Source organism: Euleptes europaea, chromosome 16 (genome assembly GCF_029931775.1).
Source record: "Euleptes europaea isolate rEulEur1 chromosome 16, rEulEur1.hap1, whole genome shotgun sequence".
NCBI lineage: Eukaryota > Metazoa > Chordata > Lepidosauria > Squamata > Sphaerodactylidae > Euleptes > Euleptes europaea.
The window spans coordinates 42369962-42382144 of NC_079327.1; the positions used below are offsets into that span (position 1 = coordinate 42369962).

The 12183-nt window shown below is 40.5% G+C and overlaps 1 protein-coding gene across 1 annotated transcript in view; it reads right to left on the reverse strand.

Moving 5' to 3' along the window:
- Window positions 1-7196: 7196 nt before the first annotated feature.
- The window catches only part of ARHGAP6 (Rho GTPase activating protein 6), a 65037-nt gene continuing 60050 nt past the window's right edge, over window positions 7197-12183 (reverse strand). The window contains exons 10-12 of the mRNA XM_056861894.1: window positions 10278-10540; window positions 8946-9026; window positions 7197-8230 (exon numbers count right to left, since the gene is read on the reverse strand). Coding sequence (XP_056717872.1) covers window positions 7512-8230; window positions 8946-9026; window positions 10278-10540 — 1063 coding nt within the window. The 3' untranslated portion in view covers window positions 7197-7511. The remainder of the gene's footprint in view (window positions 8231-8945; window positions 9027-10277; window positions 10541-12183) is intronic.

A 12183-nucleotide genomic window follows, 5' to 3' on the forward strand; every position in this document is an offset into this window, starting at 1 on the left:
GTAACAAAAAGAAAAAGGTAGAGCATTATGCATTCTGTGGTAACCAAGCTGAAGGTGGCACTCTACTTTCATAATGGACAGGGTAACAGAGGTAAGGATAGATGCCATAAGTGCCAGTATAAACAACATTCCCTTTCCCCGTTCCTTCCTTCTGAAGAAAGATGGCTCAGTGCTTTCTAACAGCTGTCTTTCAGCAAGCAATAGGAAGCCATGTGTGTTAAACGTTTATGCTCATTGCATAAAGGGGGAGGAATTCTAAATGCCTGGAACACAAAGAGACCGAGAAGTACAAAATAATTAACATTCAAGATGAAGACCAAGAGGAAGCCAACGTCTGATATAGTGTTGAATGGCAGTTTCAGGTGGGCAGCCATGATGAACTGCAGCAGAAGAGCAAGATCCAATTCCAGTAACACCTTTGAAGCTCCCAGGTGTAAGCTTTTCAGAGTAACTTTGTCAGAGTTGAATGGCAGTCTCTGTATTTTTCTGGATGAGATCTGTGTTTTGCATTTTATGCCCTTCTGGAAACCCCGCCAAGTGCAGGTGTCAACTAGCTTAGCATCACTAGCTATTGCTCTCTGTATGTTTCTTAATTAGACTTGCCTTTTACATAGCTGCAATTTGCCATGTACTTCCCCTCATTTTATGGACTCTCAACCATGCCATGTGCCTTTTTTCATACCTCTTGCATACATATCTGCATAGTGAAGATTTTCACATTGCATCTGAAGAAGTGGACTTCTGTGTTTGTCTTTAAGGTGCCTTTAAGGTGTTTAATTTTGCTGCAACAGACTACATGGCTAGCCATCTGGAATTAGAATGACAATGTTTTGCAGACCAGCCAAGAAAGCAAAATAGCAAGAACTAAATGAATTTTTCTGGACAGAGCCACTTTTTCATTAAACAACAAAGGCTCGCATCATCCCTTTTTGAAAACTACCATTACTGACAGTCAAGGATAGGGATCAAAAGCCACTCATGATGACCAGAATACGTAGATTATAAAATATCGACCCACTCTATGTTATCACTAGCACATCATTCAGTAACAAGAACAATCCTAGTTAAGGCTCCTCACTTTGAGCATTAGCAATACTATTATCTATGCTTAGTCCACATCCCCACAACATCAACTTTTAGTTAAATATAGGGAGCGATTTTGAAGAAATTATACACATTTAGAGAAAAAGATAGCACAGGTGTCCCCAACCTTTTCCAGCATGTGGGCACCTCTTGAATTGTGACACAAAATGCTGGGTACAACCACAAAATGGCTGCAGTGGGAGGCATAGTCCGCCACACAGCCAGAGGAAGTCCAACGGCAGGGGAGAAGAGGGGCAATTCTAGAAATACACTAAGAGGAATGAGGGAGAACGAAGATCAACACGGTTTTGGCAGCTGCTACCAAAGCAATGTTATTTTAATCTGCATAGCCAATCAAATCTCCATTGACTAATCAGAAGCTGTGTTGGGCAAGAGCCCAATCTGGCCCCATCCACTTTCTGAAAACACATGGCAGACGCCAGGTAAGCGGTTGGTGAGTGCCATGGTGCTCACAGGCACCATGTTGGGCACCCCTGACACAGCAGGATGGAAGTCTTTGTTATGCTCTTCTTCTGATTACCTGCCAAAGTCTTAATCAAAGATAGCAAATCTTCTGTCAAGTTACAGGTAAAAAGGTAAAGGTCCCCTGTGCAAGCACCGGGTCATTCCTGACCCATGGGGTGACGTCACATCCCGACGTTTACTAGGCAGACTTTGTTTACGGGGTGTTTTGCCAGTGCCTCCCCCAGTCATCTTCCCTTTATCCCCAGCAAGCTGGGTACTCGTTTTACCGACCTCGGAAGGATGGAAGGCTGAGTCTACCTTGAGCCGGCTACCTGAAACCAACTTCCATCGGGATCGAACTCAGGTCGTGAGAAGAGCTTGGACTGCAGTACTGCAGCTTACCACACTGCACCATGGGGCTCCTGTCAAGTTAAGCTACTGGAAAAAGTATTTTACCCACTTTTCTCAATCTATTCCTGCTAAGACTTGCTAGAAAGTGATCCTGAAATGGAACTAACTGCTCAGCTTCCAAGCTCTGCTCCTCCACTCTGCTTCGCTTTACCTGACTAAAGACTACTATTCCGAACTGAGTGGGCACTGGTGTGTTGGAAGAGTAATATATATAGTCAGATGGGGGTTGGGTTTGAGCTGAGTCATTGTCCTGCAAAAGAATCAAAGGTAATGTGCTAATCATTGTCCTGTAAGTATCAAGGTAATGTGCTAATTAGGGTGTGGTATGTTAATGTGGAACCATTGTATCCTGAAGAGATCTGTTAACATGTGGAATCCGAAGCTAATCCGCATGGCTATTGTGGACTGTAGTCTTTGTTAGTCTGGAGGTTTTCCGGACAGGAAGCCAAGCCTTATTCATTCTTAAACTCTCTTGTTTTCTGTTAAAGTTGTGCTGATGTTTATGAATTTCAATGGCTTCCCTGTGCAATCTGACAAAATAGTTGGTAGAATTGTCCAGTATTTCAGTGTCTTGGAAAAAGACCCTGTGTCTGTTTGGGTTAGTCCATGTTCAGCCACTGCTGATTTCTCAGGTTGGCCAAGTCTGCAGTATCTTTCATGTTCTTTTATTCTTGTTTGTATGCTGTCAAGTTGCTTCCAACTTATGGTGACCCTATAAATTAATGATCTCCAAAACATCCTATCATTAACAGCCTTGCTCAAGTCTTGTACACTGAATCAATCTATCTAATGTTGGGTTTTCCTCTTTTCCTGCTGCCTTTAATTTGTCCTAGCACTGTTGTCTTTTCCAGTGACAATTGTCTTCTCATAATTTGACCAAAGTAAGATAGCCTCAGTTTAGCCACTTTTGTTTCTAGAGAGAGTTCAGGCTCGGTTTGAAAGTGAATATACATTAGAAATATTTAATAAAAAACAAAATGCTGACATTCCCCTCAGAACTTTTAAAAATCACTATCTTACATTCAGTTCTCTAGTTCCCTTAATACCCAACCATAATGTCTCCCCATAGTCTGAGAAATATCCAGATTCAGTGGATGCTTAGGAACATCCTATCTGGTGTCACACGCACATCAGTACACCATGACTTTCACTATAAATTAGCTACTCCAAAAGTTACCACTGATTGGCTCAATATTCCAACTCACTAACACAGATCATACCGCTCTAGTTTGCTTTAATAGGTAAAATAACCTCTCTAAAATAGCCATGATGGGATCTTGAGTGTAAATCCATACCCTGTCACATTCTGTGTGGTTCTTTCAGCCAACGTAAATTAAACCAGCCTTATCTTTGATTTTCTGATGATATTCTTGTCTATACGCTGCAGAGGTCTCCTGTATGTTAATCTAAAACTTAGAGAAAAACAAATTAGCCTTTGATTTAAAAATGGCAAGGAGCGTGTTGAGTTCATTTTTTGACTTGTTTACCCACTTATTTTCGGTGCAGTTTTATATTACACCCTAATGTGTTGAAAATCATGTTCCTGGCCTTGAGAACACAGAAACTTGGCAGTCAGCACTAAAAGTATGCTTAGATTGTTGTTAGCTTCGACAGCCTCCTAGTGGCTATGTGATAATTTTGCTCTGGGATAACACATTGCTTAAATGCATGAATTTCAAACAGGGCACTTATGTTTCAAAAATATTTCCTTTCATTGCAGCCAACCACAGCAGAAGAGATCATCTTGGCTACAGGAAAATAGTTCCTCATTTACTCACATTTTAGAGCAGAGCAAACACTTTCAATCTAGCCGTCATGAAAACAAAGACATGCTGAACCTTTTGAAATGTTAGGCAACCTGAACTCGTACTTCTCATATGTTATGTGCTGGCACAGGAACAAAACAGTGAGATGTGACAGGCAGAGACAAGGCATGACTACCATAGCTGGCCCAGCTCAGAATACAGCATTAATCAAATGACATATATTTCTTAACCTTTTAGCTATGTTGCAAAACTTATTCTTGTGTTTTCAATGTTGTGCAAGAAGGAGACAATACTGATCTATGTGCAATATTCCACAAAGACCTCTGCATGCATGTATAAGCTTGGTAAATTGAACGGATAATTATGCCTCAAAAGTACATCATGGAGCACCCATTTACACATAACAGGCCTCTGGGAGAAAGGTTTACATTCTTCTGTCTCATGGTTAAACACAGCTGAGGTTGACTGTCAAAATGAAATGCAGGTTGTAGCGGCTTCAGTGAGGGGCCACACTTCACGCTCTATCCTGTTAATACAGTTTAAGACTTTTTTTAGTTTTCATATAAACATGAGTTCAAAAGTTGTATCTTAAAAACGCATTTATTTCTTAGACTGAGTCACCACTGTTTTCAATGAAAGATGCCTTCTGTGAAATGACAAACATTTTATGGTCACTACCCTCAAGAAATGAACTTGTTGACTATAGGGCCCAGACAGACACTGACTGAAACTTTTTTTAAAACCAAAACTGAGCATCAGCATGAAGGGTGAGCATTACCTGATACTCAGATACCATGATTCTACCTTTACGCATAACCTTTACATTTATTGTTACGGCCACTGGCCAGCACATACCTTTACACATAACCAACACCATAAAGAAATGGAGGATCATGACTCAATCTGATCTTTCTCTGTATTAGATGGGGGAAAAAACCCTTAACTTCTTACAAGTTAAATACTACACAGAATATGAACAGTACTGTGAACCAATTATTAATTTAATTTAATTCATTTGTACCCTGCCTTTCTCTCCAACAGGGACCCAAAGCAGCTTGCATTATTCTCCTCTCCTCCATTTTATCCTCAGAACAACCCTGTGAGGTAGGCTAGGCTGAGAGTGTGATCCAAGGACACCCAGCGAACTTCCATAGCATGAATGGGGATTTGAACCTAGGTCTGACACTCTTAACCACTACACCATGCATACTGGCTCCTGTGAACAAAAGCATGTGTCATACATGTATAAAGCAAATCTTTTCAGAGAAAAGTCTCCTCCTTTTCAGTTATGGGAGGCTGCACAGCTGTTTTCTGCTTTGGACATTTGTGAATGAAAGCTGCTATCTATTAGTGATAGGCAAGTTTTTTTAAAAAGCAACCTTGGCTAACTTTAGCACTGAGCTTTACTGAAAAATATGATGTGCACCAGATAGAACATGAAAGGACCTTGAAGATGTCTGATTTGTTAAGACTGTGAACGTGGTCCCTGGCTTTAAGGAAGGGGAAATATTGAAATGATCCAAAATGTAAGACCTTTCTTTGGCATTTTGCATATTCAAAAATAATTGAACAGCAATACTTTGGCCTAGCTTACTTCACAGAATGCCAGTCTACTCAAGATGTTTGGTAAGTGCCCAATTGAGTTAAACCGCCTTATTCCTTTCAAAGAGATTGTCACCTTTCCTTTCCCTCTGCCCATGCTGTCCTTGCTTCATAAATCCAGCCTGGCAAATAGCACAGATGTGTTAACTTCTGCACGACAAATATCAGTTGGCATCTTTCGGTGGAGGGACTACTCACATCTTCCCAAACAAAACCAAAAACTTCACTTTATTTAAACTTACAGTAGCCCAAACCAAAAACTTTCAAAGCCAAAACAAGGGTTTTCTTGCGTTTGGTAAGTAGGAAGGCACCACTTTGTAGCATGCCCTCTAACATGAATAATCAGAAGGCCCCGAGGTGGAAGAAGGTATAAAGTGAAATCAAGGGTCTATATAAGAGCATTTAAATTAAATTGTCTGCTTCATGATTGGAGAGCAACTACATTTATCTTTACATGTTCATGGACTTTATTAACTCGTACTCTGACAGAAGACTTTTAACTATATATATTTCTTAAATAAGGAATAAAATATTTACGCAATGGTATAAACGTTTAACAAATGAAGCACAATCAAAACAAGAAATATAGCCTAAAGAAATGTTAGATTTAAAAAGCCTGAAAGGGGAAGAGAGGGAATCTTTTGTATATAGGAAACCGCAGAAATATGGAGTAAAAGGAGGATGGAGCAATGCTTCCATGTTCCTCCTGCTCCTAGGGAATTTGGGGAAATCTTCTTTGAAAGTCTCTTTGGCCTTAAAAACACACAACTACATAAAACTTGTGTTAACAAGATTGTTTCACCTGCTAGGAGAGTGAAAAACAGTAATTCATTCAAAGATTTGTAGCAAGTTATTGTTGACACCACAACTGCAATATCATCAATAAAAAAGGGGAAATATTTTGGTAGGCTTTTATTCCATCATTTTGGCACGATAGAACTTAAAGACATCATATGAAGTCTTTAACTTCATTAAAATTAGGAATAGTGAACATATAAACATGTCCTGTGTATATCTTTCCCTTTTCAAGTGGAAAAAACCCTTAAAAACACTACCACATTGCCATCTGCTGGCCGTAAATATTTCTGCAGTTTCATTACAATTTGCATTAACAGCAACATGAAACAAGTAAAGCATAGCAATAACTGACGGGAAACATTTGGCACTGTTTTCACATAATGGTCTTATCAACTTTGGAATCAATACATGGGATCCTGTAAATATCTTTCCAAATTATATATAAAAGGCTTTCCTTAATACTGAAATCACTTGTTTTAATAAGAGGGGGAAAGTCTCACCGTAAGTTATGAACCTTACTTAACTTTAGGCATTAATTTGGATTCCAGTTTGATTTAAAAACATGTATTTATAAATATATATTATGTACTGTACTGCACATGTAAAATTTCAGTGGATATGGAATGGGAGAGAGATTTTTTGGTTCCATTTGTATTTGGTTTAGGCATGTCCTTGCATCTAAAGGGTTCAACGAGAATGCTTTTTAATAGACTCTAAATATATATACATACACATATTGTGTCATATTGCAACAAATTAAAATTTTTGCTTACAAAGCATAGATACTCTTCCCCTCTAACTTGCTCACTATAAAATATATGGCTTTTCATGGCTTAATTCCACATTAGTGTTTCTTGCAGGCAGTGAAAATATATGTCTTCCACAAATCAGGTTAGTTAGAAGCACATAAACCAGCTTGTGCACTTTCTAAAGGGGCCTCAATGCATAATGTGGTAACATAAGTGCAGTGATTAAAATATTTTCCTTTTTTTTTAAAAAAGCAGTCAAGGTTGTTTACCTTCTGCACATGAACACAATATTATTGTACAAAACCTTTGCAGAATATAATCACCTGAACTGCAGATATATAAATACATCTTAGCAACAAAGAAGCTGTAGTTTTATCGTACATGAAGCTTATTTTAAGAGTGACTAAGACTGGAATTGTCATCTTATTTTTCCTTCTTACAATGACTACAAAACCAGGAACAAAATGTATTTGTAAGAAGACTGCTTTACAGTGCTATTAAATTTATATAAAGTGAACATAATTTTTTTTAAAAAAATTAAATGACATTTGCTGGATATAAAACAAGGTTGGAATCAAGTCCTCCGTTGCCATCCCTCCCTAGCTGGGAAAAGCTTGGTCTCTGTTGATATGTCAACTCATACTAACGTTTCAGGGAGGGCATCTGGATTATCAGTTGATAAAATCTCCCAAATTTGCCATCGATCCCTCTGCCAGTCATGCCAGTCTGGCTCCGTCAAATTTTTACTGTTCTGCTTGCTGTCCGGGCTGGAACGCCGGGTCCCCGTGCTGTCTTGCTGCTCCTCACACAGGGCAGATTGTCCAGGCACTTGAGTCATTGCTTTTCCTCCCCCTTCAGTCCCTGAATGGAGTTCTGGTCTCTGAAGCCTCCATGATGGATGTTCTGCTGAAGAGACTGCTGCTGGCCAGAGGGACGAGGTGGAGCTTTGCTTTGCTGGCTCGGGATAAGGTGGCGGCGGTGGCCGGTCTTTCCTAATGATTTCACCTGGCCTTTGGTACCATGGTTTTGCTGTGCTGTGCAAACAAGCTGCATCTGAATCACACTCCACAAAGTGCTCTATGCCACTAGTAGAAAAATGCCGCTCTGAGTTTGACTGGTTGGAACTCCTTCTGCCACCTTCTATTTGTGGGGTACTACAGACCCGGGAGAGAGGTGGATGAGGACGACATTCAGGAAGGGCAGCGGTTGTATGACTCCTTCGGATGATTTGCTTTGTGTTGTCCAATTCTGAGGTGCTCTTTGGCCACTGAGGTGAAGGCAGTGATAAGTTTCCTTGAGAAAGAGAGCATTGCCCTGGCCGCAGTGAGTTGCTCTCATATATGTCTCCATATGACCCTGCAGGCCCACGTAGAAGATTGTCAGTCAACTACACAATGTTTGGCAAAAATATATTGCTAGAAAGTATAGTTTCTAAGCCCTGACCTGGATGGCCCAGGCTAGCCTGATCTCGTCAGATCTCAGAAGCTCAGCAGGGTCAGCCCTGGTTAGTATTTGGATGGGAGACCACCAAGGAATACCAGGGTTGCTGTGCAGAGGAAGGCACTGGCAAACCACCTCTGTTAGTCTCTTGCCATGAAAACCCCAAAAGGGGTCACCATAAGTCGGCTTCGACTTGATGACACTTTACACACACACATAGTTTCTAAACAACTAACATATGGAGCGATGCTAAAGCAGGACTACTCAGAAGTTAGTCCCAAGTTTAATAATGCTTGTGAGCTTCCAGAGGCATCTTGCTGGCTTTATGAAGCCCCGAGGGGAACAGCCAGCAGACTACATTACTGCATGAACACCCCAAATTCCTGAATAAAGCCCACTAGGAACCCCCCCCCACACACACACACACGTTGCCTGTTAAGGACACACATGATATTGTGACTGTCATGAGATCAAATCCTACTGCAAATAAAACAGATGAATGCAGCTGAGTGTGTTGTGGCATACTTCCAGTATAACTGGTAACTGACATCATTACAATGTAGAACTTTCTTCGTGAACCGTCAACTCATTCAATAATTGTAGGCATTATCAAACAACTAAAAATTCATACCTGTTATTCCTTGATCTTTGGAACCGCTTTTCAGTGTTGAATGCCAAGTTCCCCAGATGTTGAAATAGTCCTCAGAATCATCTAACAGGAAGGGAGGGATTATGAATGCAAATGATCTCACAAGAACCCTCCAGCAGAAACAATGGGCAGGATCTGAAGAATATCTGAGCCACAAGCAAGGAGGATGCGATAATGTAGTGGAGTTGGTCTTTTTCGCTATTTGAATAGCTAATCCTCATATTGTATCACAAAATGCTGAACACCAAGTTAGGGTGAGGGAAGGGAGGGGGGGGCTCATGTTAAAGAAAAAATAAAATCTCTGACTCGCAGTTCTTCAGATCTTGGCCCAAACATTCCTCAATAGAAAAAGAAATGTTTCTTTCAAGAATTCCACAACACAAGGCTAAAAACAACACAAGTACCAATGATGTTTTTTGAAAGGAGGGCTATACAGTGAGGGGAAAAAGTATTTGATCCCCTGCTAAATTTGACCGTTTGCCCTATGACGAAGAAATGACCAGTCCTTAATTTTAATGGTAGGTTTGTTGTAGCTGTGAGAGACAGAATAACAACAGGAAAACCCCCAGAAACCCAGAAGACAAAAGTCAGAGATTGATGTGCATTATAATGAGTGAAATAAGTATTTGATCCCCTATCAACCAGTCAGATCCTAACCCTCAACCTCCCTCGGTCTGGGGCTCCATGCAAGATCTCATCTCGTGGAGTTGCAATGATCATGAGAACGGTGATGAAGCAGCCCAGAACTACACGGGGGGAACTTGTCAATGATCTCAGAGCAGCTGGGACCATAGTCACCATGAAAACAGTTGGTAATACACTATGCCGTGAAGGACTGAGATCTTGCAGAGCCCCCAAGGTCCCCTTGCTCAAGACAGCACATATACAGGCCCGTCTGCAGTTTGCCAATGCACATCTGAATGACCCAGAGGAGACATGGGCGCGTGTGCGTCACGCTGGAACGACGCAAGCCGGCTTTCCCCGCCCCGACAGCCAGCTGGGAGGCTGGCGGGGCGCCCAGAGCCGGCTGGGCGCGCTGGAACGGGGCGCCCAGAGCCGGCTCGCGGCACATTCACTCCATAAGACGCACAGACATTTCCCCTCACTTTTGAGGAAAAAAGTGCGTCTTATGGAGCGAAAAATACAGTACTCAAATTAGTCAAAGAAGCTTTTCTTCTACCATCAAGACATGATAATGGTTATTATTCAGGGATAGGAGTGGCCAGAGAAAATTATGCCATGAGGAAATAATATCTGCTCAGACAAGGACATGAAAAACAGCGAGAATTCATCTAGCTTATATGCTGGCCATACCTTTCCCAAACCATGATCCAGGTGAACTTTCTCTTGATTTTGGCTGCAAATTGCTGACCAACATACACTGTTCAGGTACTTTGAATAACAGCTCAGATCCAAGGGCCGTATCTTCTTGCATTGTCAACAGAGAGCGTTCAGAAAGCACTGGGGAATTATTGTCATAAGGGGAGACGTCACCACTTGAGGCTCTGTTCGAATCTGTGGATGAATGTCTACCTCCCATGGAGAATGGACCTTCTGACTGGAGCATTTCAGGGTTTCTGATAAAATTTGACAGAAAGAGATTAAGTTCAGTCTAGACAAATAGCAGTACAGTTCAACAACATCTAGCAAGACATGATCATGGTTACTGGAATGGAAAAGATTTCATAACGAACATTGATGAGATAGTTTTCTTAACTGCAAACGAAACCCACCATCACAATATAGCTACAAGAATTAAAAGAAACCAACAGATGTTGCAATACAAATTTTGAACATAAAGCGAAATTATAATTGAAGCAGAATTCATTTCTTGTGCCACACTCTATTTTCCCCCCTTACACGAGACTGGTTTTTGTTCATTGGTTAAAAACAACATTCTTAGATGCTACCAGCAGGTTAGTATGTAAAATTTGTTAAATATATAAGAAATGTGTAACAAAATGAGTTAACACAAGAAATGCTAACGGCAGAGAAAAGACACTCACAAAACACTGCATGAGCAAGCTCGCAAATTTTGTAAAGCAGCTTACCTTAAATAAGCTTAGGGACTTTTTATCTCTTCTCAAAAGAGAATCCCTAAGAAGAATGACCACTGCCTGCTTTATTTAGGATTTAATATGAAACCATTCACTAGAATTTTGATTCCATATTTTAAGTGGCAGCTTATTTTTATGTTAGTATCCTGTAGAAGACCCAAAACGTCATCCTTGCAAGTTCAAATATATTAAGAAAAGAGTAAAAAAATAAAATCCAAAAAGAAGAGGCTTATCCTTGGAGTGTTAGCAGTGTTCTTGTGAAAAATTGTGTTTTACTACTGTTCTGTGAAGCCAAAAAGTATATCAATGAAAATTTCCAGTGATAAGAAACAGGAAAATTTCTAGACTATTAGCTAACCGCAGAGGCAACAAAGCATTTGAAATGGCATCAAGAAGGCCATGTACAGTCACTGTGCACTTTTTAGCGGTAGCAGTCTCAGGACAACCAGTATGAGAAAGAAGTGTCGAAGTGGTTCTCACACATTTTGTTATGGAGCTAATTACATCCTCTGCTGTCTTTGTGCTCCTGTCCTACTGCAGAATTGCAAAATTTTCCATGCCATTGGTTTAGGTTTAAAATCCATAATCAAGTATCGTTAGCATTGTCCCAGGAGACGAGTCATTATAGATTTGGTTCATTCTGTTGTTAACTTCACACGTATCTCATGTTTATTTCCTGCTTTCAACTTCTCATCGGAAAAAAATAACCCGGTTAATTTGTAGCCATTCCTCCAAAATGGAATAGAAACAGTCCATGTTTTATGAGCATCACGTTCTTTTCATGCTGAACAACTGTCCCTCTAATCTTCCAGCCAAATTCCTTCCCATGACTTCATGGTTACAGCTGGAAACATACTGACATCAAACATACCAAAGTGACTCTAGGGTGCCTCATCATGAGTTAGGTGATAGGTAATTTGTTAATAGCATAAAAAGGATAAAGGGCCTGCCTTTTCCCACATTCTAAGTGATCTTTACATCTACCATCACTGAAAAAGGGCACACTGTCACTTGTGCTACCTTATTTCCACCCAGTTTTATAGAACAGATGACCTGCCACCTTGAGGCTGAAAAAAATAAGCAAGTTTAATGAAAACTCCAATATGCCAGAACAACTTGTCGACAGAATTATAAGGAAACTATCAGTGGAGGACAGTTGCAAG